The sequence below is a fragment of the Seriola aureovittata genome, chromosome 23, assembly GCF_021018895.1.
Source record: "Seriola aureovittata isolate HTS-2021-v1 ecotype China chromosome 23, ASM2101889v1, whole genome shotgun sequence".
Taxonomy (NCBI): Eukaryota; Metazoa; Chordata; class Actinopteri; order Carangiformes; family Carangidae; genus Seriola; species Seriola aureovittata.
This window is the reverse complement of record NC_079386.1, coordinates 8,834,065-8,854,185: the sequence shown is the minus strand read 5'-3', so window position 1 is coordinate 8,854,185 and position 20,121 is coordinate 8,834,065. Positions and strand designations below refer to the sequence as shown.

At 38.9% G+C, this 20,121-nt stretch overlaps 1 protein-coding gene across 30 annotated transcripts in view; it reads left to right on the top strand.

Annotated features, from left to right (window-relative positions):
* The window catches only part of LOC130164064 (receptor-type tyrosine-protein phosphatase delta-like), a 355,849-nt gene extending 343,445 nt beyond the window's left edge, over window positions 1-12,404 (top strand). For all 30 annotated transcript variants that reach the window (XM_056368470.1, XM_056368468.1, XM_056368467.1 and 27 more), the window contains 7 exons: window positions 5,014-5,299; window positions 6,299-6,477; window positions 6,733-6,859; window positions 7,057-7,182; window positions 7,928-8,082; window positions 8,368-8,503; window positions 9,050-12,404. In XM_056368470.1, the coding sequence (XP_056224445.1) occupies window positions 5,014-5,299; window positions 6,299-6,477; window positions 6,733-6,859; window positions 7,057-7,182; window positions 7,928-8,082; window positions 8,368-8,503; window positions 9,050-9,118 (1,078 nt within the window). In that variant the 3' untranslated portion in view covers window positions 9,119-12,404. The remainder of the gene's footprint in view (window positions 1-5,013; window positions 5,300-6,298; window positions 6,478-6,732; window positions 6,860-7,056; window positions 7,183-7,927; window positions 8,083-8,367; window positions 8,504-9,049) is intronic.
* Window positions 12,405-20,121: the final 7,717 nt, after the last annotated feature.

Here is a 20,121-nt window from a genome sequence, read left to right as displayed (position 1 = left end):
CGTCTTCCTTGCTACACCACTAACATGTCGCACATCAGCAGCCCACAAGTCCTTGGCTTATCCCTTGGGTTATTGCATCTGAAACAAATAACTTTCACTTTCATGCCAACTTCACTTCCCTCAGCTACATATGCGGCCAGACTCTCAACAGAGAGGAACAAAGATATAAGACAGACTTCTGGCTCCTCTCAACTCAGGAAGTCATCAGAGACTCTGCACAGAGAAAGCAAGTGACTGAAAGGGAAAAAAAAAGACAGCAAAAATGAAGAAACGGCAATAGCGAGTGTAAGAGATACAAACTTGTGTCAGAAAGTGACAAAAAGGGAAGGGGGATTACTGGAGAATTAGAATTACCACATGCTGAAGTTAATTAGAGCTAGTTGCCAAATCGCTTCAAATTGAAAATCCTGACTTTTACAATGAAGCAGAATGCAGGAATTAATGTCACTCTGCAGATGGGAGGTTTTAATTCCTCTGGCTCCCTATCAGATACAGTCATTTCCAAGCTACAAATCCCTTAAGAGGCATTTCCTCTCTTCATGTTTGACCACAATTTTAAATAGAGCCATCTTTTATATTTACTCACTTATAAAATAATATTCTGAGTGGTAAGTGCTTAGGCAGAGATATTTTGTAGATAAAGATATTTTGTACAATAAAAATCAACACAGATTTTTATTTTGCTGAAGCTGTTTATGCACATGCAGAAAGGACTAAACAAAAGCTAAATGAAAAAGCCTTTGCTGTCCATAATTAACAGCATGGTACAGTCTCTTGAGTGATTGATTAATCAGATGGTGTGCCAAAAATTGCTTACCACATATGTACATGCTTTATGTAAAGACCATAAAGACATAAAACAAATCCAGAGCCCTCGATTGCTTATTTTTGTTTTCTGTGAAGGCTTATGAGCTTAAAGTTAGAACATTTCAAAATAAACTGTACATAATTTCCATGCTCTCTAAGTCACTAATTATAAACTTGTTATTTTATCATAGGCACCATACCATTATCTCCTGACTAATGGGACACCCAGATCCTTACATCTAACCACCCCTCATTTTACCCATTTTAATCCACATAGACACAGCAGCATGGGGATTTTGCACTGTAAAATGAAGAACATCAGACAGGCATCTATAAACTACATCCATCTCTCAAACAAAAAGTGACTCAACCTATTGCAAAATTTCCCTGAATCACTTGTGTGTCCCACACGCCACTGGAGTTCAATAACAATTCTTTAATCTTCACATTTTGATGATGCAGACAAAAAAATAGCAGGTGAACCATCTCTTACTCAGACTTTAGCTTTACATTTTAGATGTGACATTTTAGGTTACAGCATGAGATTTTTCCAATGTTCAGCAATTCACACAGCAAGAGTTATAAGAAGAGTTTTGTATTTCATTTGTCGTAGTACAAACTTAAATTGCTCCAATTTGTCAAAAGAATCATTCGTTCATCGTTTTTTTCTCTTGTATCAGTGAAAATTTTCCTTGTAAGCCAGAGAATTGATCACAAAGTGCCAGAAAGCTAACTGTGAACTTAGATTAAGGCTCAGAAATTTTCATACAAGCAGAAATCAGAGCATTTTGTGAACTTGCTTATGGGACTTTCTAAACATTTAGTTTAGTGGGTGGCTAATGCATCCCTCCACAGGAGTTATCTATTAGAGAAGTTATCAAAATGCATTCATATGTTTCCTCCACAAAGCACTTCTCACAAGGTGAGATCACAGTACATTTTGTGAAATTGGCCTCTCAGGGACATTATAGCATGTTTCATGATTTCCTAGTTCCTACTGTTTTCACTAACCCACAGGTCAGGGAGCATTTTGCTCTTCCAGCTAAAGGGCTACCCAGGCGTTGTGAGGTCACAGAGGAGGTCAAAGGGACATGATTGAATGTCATGGATATCATTGAACTTGGAAGGGAAACTTTTGATAGAACAACCCACAGTTTCAAAGAATTCAACTGAAAGCCAAGTTATATTTCCTCGTTTTTCTTCTCTTTACTGTGTATTATTGCGGTAGGTGGCAAATAATGCAGCATGTATTCTTTTTGGCTAATGCTTTTCACTTACATTTGTTGCTGAAGACAAATGCAAACAACTAGCATGCTGGCAAAAGGCCATTGTCTGTTGTCCATACTGACATACAACAGCAGACTGGATTACATTTCAAGAGTAATTTCACACATTTCAATAGACATGCCAGCAATATTGAGTGTCTAGACAGAGGTTCAGAGGTTCAACAGACACTTCCTTTCAACACATAGCCGTCAATGCAGCAATGCTTTTCCTACAATAAAAGATTTAAGTCATGTTCAAACACTGGCCGCCCCATCATCAACATCAAAGACCTGATACAGCAAAAAAGCCTAGCTTCACCAAGGCTGTAGTACCGGGGGGGAACCCAATACATGGCTGGTGGAAAAATCAAACCTCCAAATTTTCATCAAACCTTAAAGAGTTGAAATGCTCTTCCAGAGGCTTAAACTTTTTTGATTGAAATACAGGGAAGGAAAGGGACAGGAGCACTGTCACAAAACGCCACCTCTCTCATAGCATATGTGCATGCAAGACAAATACTTCCACTGCTGTTGCCATCTCACAACGGACAAAGATCAGCAGACAACATTCTCAGGGGGTTTCTTAAGGAAAGTGGCTAAACCTAAAAAGTGCACTAACTGGGGCAAGCCTGTTTGAAAAAACAATTCCATACCTCCAAGTTTACTTACCACATTTTGAAAAGTATTCACACACGCAAAAGACTAAAATTATTATTGACTCCATTAGCAGTTATGCAGTGATCCTGGTGAGTCTATGTGTGTTCAATAAGCAGAGTAGGGAAATGGTGACAGGTTAGCTGACAGCAAGAGATTTGGTAACAATACATATGTAATTGCTTTCACTGCTGTTCATGCTTTATCTTCTCGGTACTCATTGCAGCTGTATTTTACACTGCACTTTTTCTCCCATTCCCTAAACTCCTGGAAAGCAAATTAGTCTGACACTTAATGTGTGTCGATGTCCAAAGCAGCTGGTCTTGACTGGCTGAAAAGGCAGTGTCAGGTCATTAGTGCAGTTCGCCAGCTCCCCTTCAACTGCCAAATGTACTGACGGCTTTCTGCACCACCTCACCCCACTACACACACCATAACTTGTCAATAAAAGGAGTATTACACATGTTTCTAGCCTTTTCCGGTCTTACATTTTTGAAAAATTTTTGGTTAATATATATTCCTGCAGCTCAGTCTTTTAGAAAACTAACTTGAGAACGACAACTTCTAGATAACTTGCAGCATCTCTCTCCACACAACTCTACCTTCCTTCTCCACACCTCTCTCCCCCATTCCTCATCTTCCTCTGTCTCCATCTCTCTAGCTCAGTGCTGTCACCCTGTCACTTACTCTCTCGCAGGTCATCACTCTCCCACATTCAGGTCTGCACTGTAAAATGTTTTCAGATTGGAAGCAGCTGGGGTAACGGGAGAAATCTCTTCTACTTTCTGTATTGCCCGCCCAAGGGCTGAGGTGTTCTCAAACCTGGAAGTGATTCATTCTTCAAATATCCCTTAGACATTTTCACATTTCTTTGCTGCCCGATTCTCTCTTGCACTCACATGCACATTTTGGAATCCGACCTAAAGCTGTGAAGAGTTTTGTCAAAACAAAAGAGTTAAGTTTCATTCAGCCAATGTCAGCCATTTTGAAAGTGATCATCAGATCATTTGTTAAAGCCAATGACTCCTATATGTTTCTTTATTCCATTCGCAGCACAGTTCCAGTGCAGCATGGCACATTAACCAGACTTGTCCCTGAGGGACTAACTTTACTCCCTCTTGAGTTTTCCTTCTCAAACCTTTCCCTGTTGCTCAGAACAAATGAAAAACAAATGCTTCATCAGAAGGAGGAGGCACGAGAGCATGTCTCGCACCTCGTAGGCATGTCAGCTTAATGGATTGAATAACCTATTTACTTTGGAGTGCAAGGAGTTGTCTTGTCAATGCCATGTTTTGCGGGAGGAGAGTTAACAAACAAGATTTAGCACCACCCTGTCACCCCATGGTAAATAAATTGTCATGAGAAAACATCTGTGCTGAGGCTTGTGCTATTAAAACATGTAATGTGCAAGGGTGAGCTTTCTTAATTCGTCAGCAGTCTGCAAAAGAGGGCTAAATTTATACCACATGTCTCAAGCTGGCCTGCAAGGAGAGGTCAAAGAGAAACAGTAAAACATCTCCTCTCTTTGTCAGAGTGCTTTTTCACTTGTGCATTTTTCTCACTAATGTAAAAATCTGCCGATGTGAATCTTAATGAAGAGACCTGCCTTTCAGTGCCTCTTCTAAAGCTCTTATGCCATTTAGGTGCACTGTGCTAATCTAATGGCATTAATTGAAGTCAGCTGCACTTCTCAGAAGTTGCGCAGCACATTAACGAAGCCCTCAAAAAATCATGCTCTCAAAATTGCGACTGTGTATCCACATTTGTGTGTGCATTTGTTGTAGTGGCACTTTTCGGAACTATGACATAAAGGTTAAATGTTGCTGTTGCATAAGTGATTAGCCCTGATGGGTTGGAGAGCACAGGTGGGGTCTAGAGGGAAGAGACTAGATTGCTAAGCCAGCAGTGAGCCCACTGAAGGCTTTGACTGCCAAGCCCTCTTCTCCACACAGTGCCACTTCAGATTTAATTACACACCAAGCCAAATGGTCTGTCCTACAGTGGCAAACTTGGCACAAAGAGTTTACCTTTTTGCCTCATCACTGGGAGAAAGTGAATTCGTCAAACCCCTTACATGAACCGCCCTTCATGTCTGTCACTGGGGATCAAATATAGTCGGACACATAAGATTTGCAGAGGTTATGATACAGAAGCACAAACATGTCAAATTAGGGACCTTTCTATACATCTGTTTTTCTATAAAATTTGGAACTAGCCTCTCTTTTAAAGCTACAACTGAGAATACAATCCCATTCATATTCCTTATTGATCTTGTGTTTAATTACAGTGCTGGGGTGGGACGGACAGGCTGCTTCATCGTGATTGATGCCATGCTGGAACGTATCAAGCACGAGAAGACTGTGGACATCTACGGGCATGTAACGCTAATGCGTGCCCAGCGCAACTACATGGTGCAGACAGAGGACCAGTATGTCTTCATACATGACGCACTCCAGGAGGCCGTCAACTGCGGCACCACCGAAGTGCCCGCCAGAAACCTATACGCCTACATCCAGAAACTGACGCAGATAGAGGGTGGAGAGAATGTCACCGGCATGGAACTTGAGTTCAAGGTACAAACTGTGTACTTATTCTAAAAAGCAATGTTTTTTGCTTTAATTTTTCACAATGTAATCTGAATATTGCAAACCACACCTGATGTAAAGTTTTAAAGAAGCAACTTTCCATATGTAGCAAGAATTTACAAGCATCCCACTGGCACCCTTTGTCCCAAGTCACACGCAGGCCCCAATGTCACAGAATGGAAGTCGTACAGAGAATGGCCAAACTCTTCCACTTACCATTAGGCTCACCAGACAGCATGGGGCCTGTGGTTTCCTCTCTATTCCCTTTAGTTCACTCACTTGTGTAATACAACATAGGATAAATTTCCCCTTTCTGTTTCCCCCTTCCCATAGCTCCCCTTCCTTTGGTAACAGGGTCTCGGTTTACATGAAAACGCCAAACATAGGTTTTCCCAGCCACAGAACAGTTGCCAGAGGGACTTGAGCAATACACTCCGCATTAACAATGAGAGGCTCCACCAACCTTATTCAGCCCATTGCAGTCTGTGGCGGTGCTGTATGCATGGTATTGCCTTGCTTGTCACGCACCTACTTCCTTGCTCTGTGAAGGATGCTGATTCCAGTGGATGATGATAAGCAGGTTAGATTACTTGGCACTTCTGTCCACCCCAGACTCGCTTAGGTATCCATTTCCCTGTCTGTTCATCATAAAATGCCATTTTTTTCCGAGCAAAGGCAAGCTGTGATAGTAATCACTTTGATGCCATTTCCATACTTTATGGTTAGGTGAAATAGCATATAACCACAGTACACTATGAGCCATTATAGTGTGGATTTCATCACCCGCTATGTTCAGTTTATTATACTTAGGATTCTTCCCTACTCTCAAGGCATGCGATTGTTCATAGTTTTCTGATCTTTATCATGTACGATCCACCTTTAGTGTCAAACACAGTCTGACGCCAGGGAAACAAAGAAACACCAAAATGTCAGTGCTCCTAACCTGGCAGCAGTATGCTTATTTATTCTTCTCTTTCTCCCATGCAGCGTTTAGCTAACACTAAAGCCCACACATCACGATTCATCAGTGCCAATCTCCCCTGCAACAAGTTCAAGAACCGCCTTGTTAACATAATGCCATACGAGTCCACACGAGTGTGTCTTCAGCCCATTCGAGGAGTTGAGGGCTCTGACTACATCAATGCCAGTTTCATTGATGGGTACAGGTAAGTGCTCAAGTATTCTGACACCCATTGCTAATCAGATCAACAGTATATAATACTGCATATTCATAATATTGATTTAGTCTCAGTGGATTTATACGAGACAAGAGCCAATGCCATGTTTTCTGTCAATCATTGCAAATATGGCTCTGTTTACATCTGTATTTAATCTTCAAACCATTAATAGTGGAAGTTCAAATGTATTTCTATGATAATAGTATCACACTTTTTCCATCACGTGTTATTGCATTCCCATAGGCAACAGAAAGCCTATATTGCCACGCAGGGACCATTGGCAGAGACCACAGAGGATTTCTGGAGAATGCTCTGGGAGCACAACTCCACCATCGTCGTTATGCTCACCAAGCTTAGAGAAATGGGCAGGGTATGCATGTGCTTATTTTCTTATCTGTTTGTCTGGCAACACAACACAGAGGGAACATGTTATTACAAAAACCTTGTATGAAGTACAATACATAGATTCAGCCATGAGATTACAATGACAAGATTTCTGGGAATGAAGCTCATGTTTGAAGGGAATGCTGTGACTCACTGTGGTATTCTATTTTTCACTCCCTACAGGAAAAATGCCACCAGTACTGGCCAGCGGAAAGGTCGGCCAGATACCAGTACTTTGTGGTGGACCCCATGGCCGAGTATAACATGCCCCAGTATATCCTGAGAGAGTTCAAAGTGACTGATGCCAGGGTAAGCAGACATAGTTTCACAGAACATGTTTCATGTAACATTTCTGAATGTACTGAACACACTGACTTGATTTAACAGTGCAGTAGTTATTAGATCAGAATTTTGGCATTCTATCAAATATTTGTTTATACCAAACTATGGCCCTAAGTGTAACATCAGCATAAATATATATTTGTAGGACTTATGACACATGTCAATGTGTAAAAACAAATGTGGTGCCGGCAGCAGTCAGCTGCCAGAGTTTTTAATTCCATCAAAGGCTTACACAGATAAATAGTGCAGGCTCCCTTTGTAGTGCATGTTACACTGTTTCGTCAATGGGATTGCTTTCCTTATCAAGAGGATACAATATCACTTAAGTAATGCACACCCTCAAAGTCGATTCTCCAAGCACCCTGTCGAGGGTAGCACATCAAAGGAATTAGCATCTTTAGTGTTCATGTTTAATACATTCAGGTAAAATGACAGGCTCTCTAATAACTCTAATGACAAAACATTTTTCTCTGATGCTTTAAACTTGGCACCTGCGCTCCCAGATTTTTTCAAGAATGCTCTCTTGCACTGTAAAACCCACAAAGGCGTGAATCATTATGATGGAGATGGTCATGGAAAGAACTGCCATTGGTTCACTGTCTGCAAAATAACTCAGACTGTTTGATTTCAGTTTTTTGTTGCCAATTTTCCATATTTCTGAGTGATGTCCAATTTGTACATTCTTTCTATTTTTCCCATCCTGTTTTTCCAGGATGGACAGTCACGGACAGTAAGGCAGTTTCAGTTCACAGACTGGCCTGAACAAGGAGTGCCAAAATCAGGAGAGGGCTTCATCGATTTCATTGGCCAAGTACATAAAACAAAAGAGCAGTTTGGCCAAGATGGGCCTATCTCAGTCCATTGTAGGTAAGTGACCAACTGGTATAACTCTGTTAATTATATCAGTTACATTCTGCAGCAAATTAAACTAAATGCATATATCTCTTGAGCTGCAAATGTTTTAAAAAAAAAAAAAAAAAAAAAAAAAGACTATTTTCCATCAACAGCAAAGGAAAAACAGAAATCATGTACACATACATCAAATTAGCATACTGGTAGACTGTTTTGATTTAGAGAAAACAATTTTTATAATTATCTAATTTCTATGGCCTCAACATTGACATTGCTGCCCTGTTGATCTCTCTTGCACAGCGCGGGCGTTGGTAGAACTGGAGTTTTCATCACCCTCAGCATCGTCTTGGAACGAATGAGATACGAGGGGGTAGTAGACATCTTTCAGACAGTGAAAATGTTACGGACACAGAGACCAGCTATGGTGCAGACAGAGGTGAGACATTTTTTCCACTGCACTGCACTTGCAAAGAAAACCTAACTCGCAAACTGTACTGAGGTAGTAATGAAGCTACTTTAGGTTTTGTGACACTACAGACTACACATGGATTCAGTTACTATGATATTAATTTTGATGGTGTACTCCATTTGCCTGAAAGGTCTGGTGAGATTCCAAGTTTCCTCTTGAGCCAAACAGATTAACTAAAGCAGGTCTCTGTTAAAGACTATGATTTATTTAGTAGCTAAGCCAATCTAGAGTAGTTTTATCTTCTCTCATCTGCAATTTCATCTCACCATTCCAGAAAGACTGGCCAATGTGTTCTCACACACCTCTGAAACTGCACTTCTGTCGAAAATGTTTCAGTTCTAATAGTTAGTTAGTTTTAATATTAATGACAGCTCACACATTTCATGTGGCTCTTGTATATACACTGGTAACAGTTGTGATTGAAGCGCAACGGACCAAAAAGTGATACAGAAGATTCAGTATCAAGATGCTACACAGGCAGTCCATCTAAAGACTTCTCTTCTTTGTTTCCAGGATCAATACCAGTTCTGCTACAGAGCTGGCTTGGAGTACCTGGGAAGCTTTGATCACTATGCAACGTAAAAGACCCAGTATTGGAAGAAAAAAGCAGAGGGCCCTTTGGAAAGAAAACCCAGTGAGCCTCTCTTCTGAGCCATAAATTCCTGCTTGAGAAAGTACTCCTTAACTCCTTGCTAACAACTCATTAAGTGTTGGATGTGAGACATGTCAAAAAATGAAAAAGATGATTCCTGGAGGACCAAGTATTTCCCAACCCCAAGAAAACCTCGCCTTGAGACAAAGTGAGGGAATCCTGACTGTTGAGGCATCGTATGGAATTACCTTTCTCTTTTGCTTCAAGGATTCATTTTGGGGCTCATATAACTGAATGAAACCAACACAACAAAAAAGTAAAATGAACAATAATGACATCGTCAGAAATGCATCAGTGATTATGAACCATTACGAGAGGCATTGGAGGCACACAGAATTGCGGGGGAAAAAAACTTGATGCACATTGTAAAGAGAAAAAAAATCTGTTTCACAATCAAGTACACACAGACAACCCATCGAAAAAGAAGACAATGCTTGGTCCACAACAGCAGGACAGACTTAAAGTAATAATGAATAAATACCCCTTTTCCTGTCACAATGTTCATCATCTAAATTTTGGGAGAAGGTAAAGTTAGAATGATCTATGAAATAAATAAAAATTATTGATTTAGTTTTTTAGTACTTTATTATACAGCTGATGTGCTTTTTTTGAACTGTGTGAATTTCCTTTTTTTACACAAATTTATCACTTGGAAAAAAGTGATAAAATGTATTTACGTAAATGTTAATTTTTTTTAAAGCTGTAGAACTGTTCTGACGTATGTGCTGTTTTGCAGAGAATCTCTTTGCTTTTTTTTTTAATTATTTTGTTTATTAGTTTTTTCCCCTCATTTTGTTGCACTTAGTGCACAGAACGGAATTCACACTACCAAAATCTAACTTTGTCCAAGAGTTATTTTTTGGTCTTGATTTTTCTGTTTGTTTTTGTCCATGATCACATACATGGTAACTTAATTACTCCCATAAGATAAACTGGGGCTTTGTGGAATCAACAGGGATGAGCAAAGTATGAAGTTGCTGCTACCGATTATCTTAGTTCTTCCATGTTAGAATGATGATAAGAGAGAACCTGATGAATTGGATAAGTTATATAGATATATGAATATATGGTACAGATTGTCAAATATATGTAAAATATATATTAAACCATAAACATTCTAAATATATTGATAAAGTACATAATTTATGAGTAAAAAGTATATAAAATATGGAATGTCTATGAAAGCTTCCAAATTGAGAGTTGTGTGCTATGGGGGAAATGAAGATATTTTTCACTGGAATGCACATCAGTAGGACAAAATTGTATTCTGATTCAGTGCATCTTTTCTTGTGCAATAAATATGTGTGTTTTTAGATAGGGTTTTATGTGGATATGTTATTCACTCATGACATTGCTGTTCCCCCCGCAAGTTACGTGTGGGAGTGGGAATGTCAGATGCCAGTCAAAGCATCACTGGTGCATTTTTTTCAAACCTTCATACGGTCTGTAATTAGAGGCAGAGGGGTCACACAGCCGCACTCACCGCTCGCGCCACACAATAGGGCAAGGTACAAAGACATCACTTTCTTGTGGTTCTTTAAAGCATTCGATGGTAATGGCATTTTTCTTTTCCTTTTGCATTTAGAGTGCCTTATATTTATGCCTGTTTTTATAATGTTTCATTTAACATATAAATGTATCCTTATAGTAATCTAGGCATTTAGTGTAAATGTAATTGTAATTGTATAGTTTATTTACCTTTAGTATTCATTTGTCACATGATGAGATTATATATGCAAATAAGAACATTTCAAAGCTCATATTTTTCATTTTCAGTGGCCTTATTGTGGCTGAGTGAATTAGAATAAAATACTTTATATATCACTGACCTCTACAGAAAACAGTCAAGAATACACAATAGCTACAATGCATATTATTTAAAATGTTCTAACATGCAGCTGGGGATGAGATAACAGAATATTGGTCTCAGAACTAAAGCGGATGAGGTAAAAGTCCATATAGTACATGTGTCAAGGCCCAACATAAAGTTAATGAGCTTTTAACCTATTGTGACTATGATCAGATTTTACGACAGTAAAGTACAGCGTATTCAGATCTTAAAATGCTTTGTCAATCTACGGTAAAAACTGATTTGGTCAAAAAGAATGCCTAATGCACAGGTCATCACCGAAGGGTTTCTTCTTCATGCCTTAGGTTTGAATTATCAACTTCATGTGTGTCACTACCGAGAGCATATATAGAGAAATATAAACTCCAAACAAAATATTGGTTCTGTTATCCTGACAATCCAGTGTGCCATGTCTTTTTTATGACATAACAGTTAGACACTAAGGGTTTAGTTTGGTTATGTTTCAGTCTTTATGTTGAGCAGCATCGTTAACTTCTCTGTACCCTCTTTGATGGCTTTGTGGATGTGCATTCCAGGTGCTTTCTTTCCCTTGTTAACTCAAGCAGCTATGTGTTTTATTTTTGTCCACTGCTTAACGGATTACTTTTGTCATAATTTTGAGATATAAGTGCTATTATTTAACCTCATGGTGGCTAATGTTACATTATGTTCAAGTCTCGGAACATGTTTATTTTCTCATCTCAGTTTTTCCTCTTTTTTTTTTGTTTTTATTGATTTTTCGTATGCATGGTGAAACATTGCAGAATGGCCAAAGCTGGCCTGGTAGGAAGATTTGCACTTTCTCTATCTTTGTACTATGCACTGCCCTATTGATTCTAAACCCAATAATATATTACTTGAACCCATCTATAAAAAAATCTCCTTAAACGTTCACTTTGTGTGTATGTAAATAACACAAAAAAAGGTATCAACTCTTGAAAAAGACAAAAAAAAGTTTGTGGCGAAAAAGAGCATCCATTCTGATGCCATGGTTACTCCAGCAGATGACTTCAGAAAAATCTGTCCCACAACCATCTGTTCTTGTGGCTTTGCCATTCAAGCTTGGAGTGTCATTAACAGAAATAAACGTTGTGTTCTCTGCTCTCTCTATCTATCTCTCGTTTGGATGCATAGACTGAAAAATTAAATAATGAAATTGTAAAAAAAATGGCTTGTTAAAAAGATCATACAATTACCTCTGATTAGTTGTAAGCGTAAAATGTTTCTTTTTCTGAATGAAAGGAGTGCTTTTTATTTTCTTACTTAGGTTACCATTGGTGGCGAAAGAAGTCTGTATGAAAATCAGTTCTTTGCTGACACAAGTTCCATTTGTTATAAATGAATTCTATTAAAAAATGTCAGTGTTATGCATCGGCGTTTCACTTGTTTCCCTCCACCTCACTTTGACTCGAAAAGACTGATGAAGCTATTTTACCCCCTACTGGTCTGGGGCCAACATATTATCCACAGTTCTCTCATGAAAGGGGAAATTGAGCCTCACCACATTTGAATAGATTTCCATCGCTCTGGTTTTTCTGTCACTGATGTCAGCCACAATGAATCATCAGGGGAACCTTTGACAGATGAAGTGCAATGTTTTCAAAGCTGCCTTGTTTTTTAACACAGATTTTGTTCACCCTAGTGACAAAGTCATGTGGTGCTGTGACTCAGAATTAAAACCACAGTTCAATCGTAATAAGTGCAGTTACACAGTTTTACAGTTTCTTGCTGTTTGTTTCTGCCTCTCATCTACTGTTTATGTATTCACTATATAAAAGTATAAGATGTGTAAAACCATTGACCACAAGTGAGGTCACAACCATGAATCATATTAAATGTGTTTAATATTATGATTGAATGTATAGACTAGACATGTACTGGTTTGGATAAAAACTATTGGGGGAGATGCATCTTCTCTGGTAATGTATATCATTATCATTGGTAAATGAAATATGTACCAATATAAAGTCATACACATTTATACACACATATATACACACATACACACACACACACACACACACACACACACACACACACAGTATGCATACAAATTAAAAATATAAAGAGCCAGTACCATCTCCACAAATGTATTTATGCAAAATAATGCTTCTATTTAAAGCAGTACAGCTCACTACAAAACATGTGCTTTACATATGTAGTTGTTGCTTAAGGCATATTTTTAAGCTTTTTTTCTTTCATTTCACATGTATACAGTAACTACAGTGAATGCTGCCAAAAACACAGGTGACCCACATAACTGCTCAGACACTGAGGTGCTGCTGTTGGGCTGCTAATATGCTGCTTATTAAACTACACAACTTGTGTAGGACATATAACACTCAAGTAACAAAATGAGTAACTGCTGCTCGGAATAAATTGGGATTTACACTGTCTATATTACTGGCAACAACTGTGCCTCTATCCTGGACGCATTGTCACACGGTGAGGACAATTGGTTATCATGACAGCATCATCACAAAGATATAACTGTTAGTATTACCATATGAAACATAAATATTTATAACAAGAAAATCTATCTGCACATTTGCTTTGTGACTAAAAAAGACTCCTGCTTTCTGCTGTTTTTCCAAAATATACATGTAAGAAGTCAGGCCATTGCAATTCAATATAGCTAGGACTTTGTACTTTCAATTATTAATTTTTACATTGTCTATGATAATATACTTATTGTCATTCTTTTTCAGAGGTTACTGAAAAAGAACACATAATCTATTCTTAATCTGGCTACATGTTACTCTAACTAAAAACAACAACAGCCTAAAATTCCATATTCAAAGTACAATAAAGTGCCTGAAGTGAGAGAACTGCATGAACAAAAAATGATTTATTTAAAAACAATATTAAGCTGCATGACAGCTGGGGAACACTTTGGAAGTCAATAACTGCTTGCCTGGAGAAGTTATTCAGAATTCAGAAAACTATCCATGCAGTCAATTAGAAAACATCATCCCTCATGACAACAAATGACAGATGTTGTCAGGTATGACACCGAGCTTGAGAAACATTATTCCTACCATGGAAAGTTTTGATGTATAACAAGCTTTGCAAAATGTTAGTCCACAATAGCAGATCACAGTTGTGATGAAATGTAATAAACATCAAGTACCTGTCTTAGACAGAAACTGCTGTTGTGGATTGTTGGAAATTATGTGTCAAAAACAATGACATACTACAACAACTACAGAGATGATGTGCAGTGAGGATGTGATCTGTTGTATGCTGGCTGATATTTGTTTTCCTAAAATTAAACCTCAAACTGAACATGCAACTTAATTCAAGTATTGTATCTGCCAAAGCAAGCAATTTGAGTGTCCCTTAAAGGAAATGTTCATGAAGCGCCTTACATAATGTATGTAGTATACTGATATTTGACACTTCTTGTTTTTTGTTTCAAGATACATGCATGTTATCTGCATTTACTCTCACTCCCTGATATCATGTGTTCATGGCATGACTGCCCAAGAAGAAAATACCAAGAAAGACGAAGAGACAGCAGACAACAAAATGTAAGCAGGTTATAGACAGACTCCACTGAATACTAGAGTATAATATTACTGTGTTTACACAATTGCATATGACACGTAGGAAAACGTTCACAGATTACTGCGTGGCAAGAGCACTTATTGCTTCATCTTGGATCTGACAAGCTGATGAAAATTGGCCACAATGAATTTAGAAATTCCTTGAGCAATCATGCCGGTGCAGATGTTTGCTTCAGACCAGACAAGAATACAACAAAATAAGCAACTCCTACTGTCATCAGGTTTTATTTTTCACCGAAGACTGCACTTCAGATGTGCGGAGCAGATGTTCTGTCTTCGTCTCTCAGCAGTTTTTGCAGAATTATGAAACCAACCAGCCAGTCACAACACTGCGCACAAGCCATTTCTCATTTATCCCTTTTCCCCCCTTAAACAATGACAGCTTGCTCTGCTCCCCTAATGCTTTATTTTCCACATTCTAAATTTGATGAAACATGTCCAAATGAGAGCTGGGGAGCAGAGCGGCTCTGTTGTCAACAATGGTGAGTGGGATTCAAGAATGAGACATTTCTTTTTATTCTTTCAGCACTGAGAGAAGAAAACCTTCTCCCAATTTTCTTGAACAGCAAAAATAATTACATTACTGCTTATTCAAAGAAATCAATTATGCTGACAGGTGACTTTGATCAAGAAGCCTGACACTCACAGCATCCACCACCTAACTGCTTTTTTGTTGCCCTGTTCTTACATTGATAAACAATCACCTCTCACTTCACCAACTCGTGGATCAGGTTATGACCAATTTTCGATAAAGTTTTAAATCATGAATCTTGTTCTGCGTGTATCTATCTTCATACTGACATTGCTGTGGATAGCTGAATAATAATAAAATAATAGATAATGCTTCATTATATGAGGTGCCCTTGAGGTGATTTTTTTTTTCTTTTGCTTTACCATCAGCATTACATCATTAAAAAATAATTCTTTCGAATCTGAATTGATTCTGAAGATAAGATTTTTTTCTTTCACCCCCTCATTTGTATTCATGGATCGCTATTATGTCTTATCTCATTCATAACTTCATAAGATTTTGCATCAAACACATTTGCACTTCCAACAAATGTAAAATGTTGTGCTATTTACAGTCCTTTGATGCAACATATTTTGAATTTGTAAGATAACAGGAGAGGGCCTTGTTTCTTATTTGAAGCTCTTTCTACAGCATTTAAAAAACAGCTCCTTCCACACCTCGAAAATAAATAAATAGAATGATCACAGTGATATCGAGGACCACAGCTTCCTTCAGTGGCCTGTAATTTGGACTGAAATTCAAATGCTTGCCTCACAATAACATTTTCAGGTGCAGTGGAAAAAAATACCAATGTCAATTGCTGGGTGAACTAAAGCCAAATTAGTTTCGTCATGAATATATACCATATTGTAGCAGTTTAGAGTTTACAATGTCAAGTGCAAAAATCTTAGCAGTGATTTCATATTCTTGTTAAGGGCAGAGCTCACACCCTTGTCACCAATTCACAGTCACAGCTGGCTGCCAGCAAAGCTAATATTAAACTTGAGAGCTAAGCAGCTGAGTAAACATACATTGCACTTCCCGGATTCTTGGCTTGACTGGACTGAAGGCACAATGCAGAACAAGTGGAGCGACTGTGTGCTGCAAATTTAATGGACAGCTATGGGTCTGCGAGCAAGCACAACCCAGGGGCCTTATACCGGCAGAACGGTGGAGGCTGTTGTGCAGCAGAAAGACAGGCACCATGCCCTGCAGCAGGATGATGATGATGATCCATATGGGAATCCTCAATCCAGCGAGCCCCCAGTTCAATGATGACAAACCCAGATAAGAGCTGACACTGCTGCCAACGCTACATTGACTTTGTCTGCACATCGCATTAGAGCTACTTCAGAAACAAAGGGAAGGTTTGACCTTAAGTTACCACCGCAACAGCAAAGGAAAGGAAAGGAGGACAAACACATAAGGCTGTTAAAAGAATGCCTTTATCAGTGTGTTTTCGTTTGTCTCTGAAGTGGCCATTATTACTAGCTAACTTAAGAGAGAGGGTTTCTTCAAGTGAGTGACCAAGTAAAACAAGGTGGAGAGAAAATAGGGAGATAATAATTGATGGAAATGGAGAGGGATAGAACAGAGACGACTTCAGCGAAAAGGTTGACTGGAGAAACGACAAGAGATAGTGAGGGAGGGCTAGAGACGGATCCAGCATGAGCCAACAGTTGCCGCAGTGTAAAAACCTCTGAAGGTTAATTTCTCCAGCTCAGCATCTTGCCAATATCCCTGTGATCAGAACCTCTGTAGGCCGACCATCTGCTTCCCCTTCTCTCTCTGCCTCTGCACTCTTCATTCCTGTTTGGCTTCATCTGGGAGTGGACATGCATCAGGGCACTTTTAGGAACTAATCTCTGAATGTGGTGTGTGTGTATGTGTGTATGTGTGTGTGTGTGTGTGTGTGTGGGGGGGGGGGGCATTCAATCTTGTAACTAAAACTCTTAAGTTTCTAGTTAGACAATGAGATGATAATTAAGTTGGCTGTTGAGAATGCATACATGCATTTGAGCAACAACATGAACATCTACAAAAACATTCCTATATACATCTCCCCTGTGAGAGCAGCAAAACATTTACCAACATTACCTCTACAGCTGCAACTGATGTTTATTTCGATTCATGATCAGTTGTATGTCATGTAAGCAAAGAGTAAAAAAATGCACTTGCAACAAGCTAGACACAAATGTCTTGTTTCAAAAGATTTTCAAAAGATATTTAGTTCACTATTAGAAGACTAAGAAAACCAGGAAATAAAAATCACATTCTTTAAGTTAGAACCAGGGAATTGCCATTCTGCCATTTGCCATTTTTGTATTAAAACTTAAGTAAGTTCAAAGTTCTTAAATAATGATGAGCTATTTATTATTTTCCAATATGACCTAAAATAAAAAAAAATAAAAAATAGTGGTGTCCCCAGTGGCCTTTTACAGCTGATTGACAACAAAAGAGAAATACAAAATATATAGGCTAGTTGAAGCCAATTGGAAGTTCACAGCACACATCAATTATCCTGTCAAGCTGGGAAAAAAAAACAGAACAGGAAATTTAATTTACGAGCTCCCCGACAGGTTTTTGTTGCAACCTAAAGCAATAATGCACCTTCAGTTTGGTGCTCAGCTGCAATCTTTTCATACACTGCCACTTCACCAAGGGATAAGTACTAAGGGTATATATTTTGTGACCTCAGAGGACACAATGTCAATTATTCTGGGTATGGCTGTGTGGAAGACTTCATTCCCTAATCAAAATAAATGGCCAGGGCAGCAGAAAGTGAATGGAGCTAAGCCCCCAATATTCCTTCGAGACAGGAGGGGGGTTTGGGCCACAAACAAATCCATTACCACAAGGTAAATAGGACGCATCAGCACTCTTGGCCCATTTGAATGGTTCTAGCCCCGTGACCACCCCTGCACAGGATTCTTCCATTTTAGACCCAGGAGCTGATAGCAAGAGTTTCCTTTTTTTTTTTTTTTTTTGCACACCACCCTGCAGTCAATCTTACATAATACATTCTGATGATAAAACTCTTCCGCATATGGCAGCTCCGCTAACTGAAAGTGGCTGTGACTAACTCACTGTAATGGGAAAATTCAGCTTCCTGCATATAATGGGAAAAACGTGGAGGAAGTGTAAGTTCAAACTTTAATGCAACACTGTAGAGGAGTTGGAGGTGGTGGTGGGGGTGGGGGGGTTGTAATTAAAAAGAGCTGTCATGAAATTAAATATTTCTTTAACCCCTTTTTTTTCTCTTCACCAGCTGGTAGTCATTTCACTGTCAGGGTGTATATAATTTCAGCTGAAAGTGAAGACAGTTCTGCTCAAAGGAACTATTTTTTTTCACAGCAAGAGTGCTTTTAGGGGGCTCCTCGTACACAGCGAGGCTTTCATATTGTCCATCTTTTTTTCCCAATGTCTTGTTCACAGTACTTTTGCTTTTGACATTGGATAAAACTTTATCAGGGATAATATGAAGCTGTCATGTTGTCCTGCAGAGTCTTGGAGTCAGGCAGTGATATGTTCAACCGCAGGAGCTACAAAAAAGGCACGTATAGTGATGTAATGAGGAATAATTCAGAATTGTTTGGTATGTTTTCCTGGGCCCCTGAGACTTGGATTCGCAACACAGTTCAGTTTAATGCTTCACCCCATGATCAAAACATGATGACATCAATACATTTGCTAATATTTTTCAAACTTTGCCAATTCATTAGCAATTCTGAGCACTCTGAATAGTGGACAAAATGTACTCAATTTAAAGTGCTGATTCAAGAGGACTACTGAGTCAACCTTTCATCGCTTGCAACTGCTATCACAGTGGTAATAGTTCTTTTGCCCTACACCAGAGAGGTTGTTAAAGCATATTCTCTATTGAAGGCCAAGGCTAAAAGTCGCCGGCCTTCAGCGCAGTCGGAGGCAGATTACATTTTCTGTGCGAGGCAGGGATTCCCACCTGAGGCTACTGAAGCAGAGAAATTGTTATCATTTAAAAAACATTTAGTGGTACCTTCATCTGCTAGCCTATGGTTTATGTGTGGGGCGATCAATGTATTGTGACACGAAAAGTGGTAAACCATTAAGTGCACGACAATGAGTGTGAGGATTCCTGCTGGACATTGTGATTGACACATGAAAAACTATGTTACGCTTTGTAAAATGAGAAACGATGGCAGATAGAGAATGGAATTACACTGAAAAAATGACGTGCTCCGCTACACCCTGGGAAAGCACTGTTTCTTGTTTTTTCTTTTCTTAGAAACCCTGAAGCCACAAACAAACTGACACTTCCAATCAAACTATCAATTCAGTTTAAAAATATTAAATATTACCTTGAAATAAGGTTTTCTTTTTTACCATGAAATACATTAAAATAGGCCTGAACAGATTCCTCAGAGAGGGAGTATAGCAGAAACGAGGAGATGGTTGACTGCTACTGCTCAGGGCCATACAAGAGCATTTAACTAGCAGAGATTAACTACTGTATTCCCACTGGTGGCCTAGATGTCCTAGTGTACCGCCTCAGGGAGGAGAGATACCAGAGAGGGAACGATGGAGGGAGTAAAATAAAGGGGACGTGGGGGCAGGGTGTCCATGTAGTGCTGACAGCTTTGGTCACTTGAGAGTATAGAGTGACAGGTGATACAAAACAAAAACAGTCTCCTAGCCTCCATCTTTTTAGCATTTTAGCAGCATTCTATGGTTGCGATTACTTTGTCATGTTTGCCATGGAGTTGTAACCAAATTATTAGTGAATACAACCTTGGTGGGTAATAACTGTGTTTCTCTGTTCTGTATAGTACGAGAAAACAAAATGGTGGAATATAGCGACTTCTCCTGAACTCTGTAACTTTACTTAAATCCTATTTTTAACACAAACATTCAAAATCATGGCATGGCATCGGTACACAATTTATTCCGTCCTCAAAACTGTCTCTCATTTTCCCACTGTCTTGACATGTTGCATGCCTTGACATGGCAGAAATCACCTTAAATCAGATG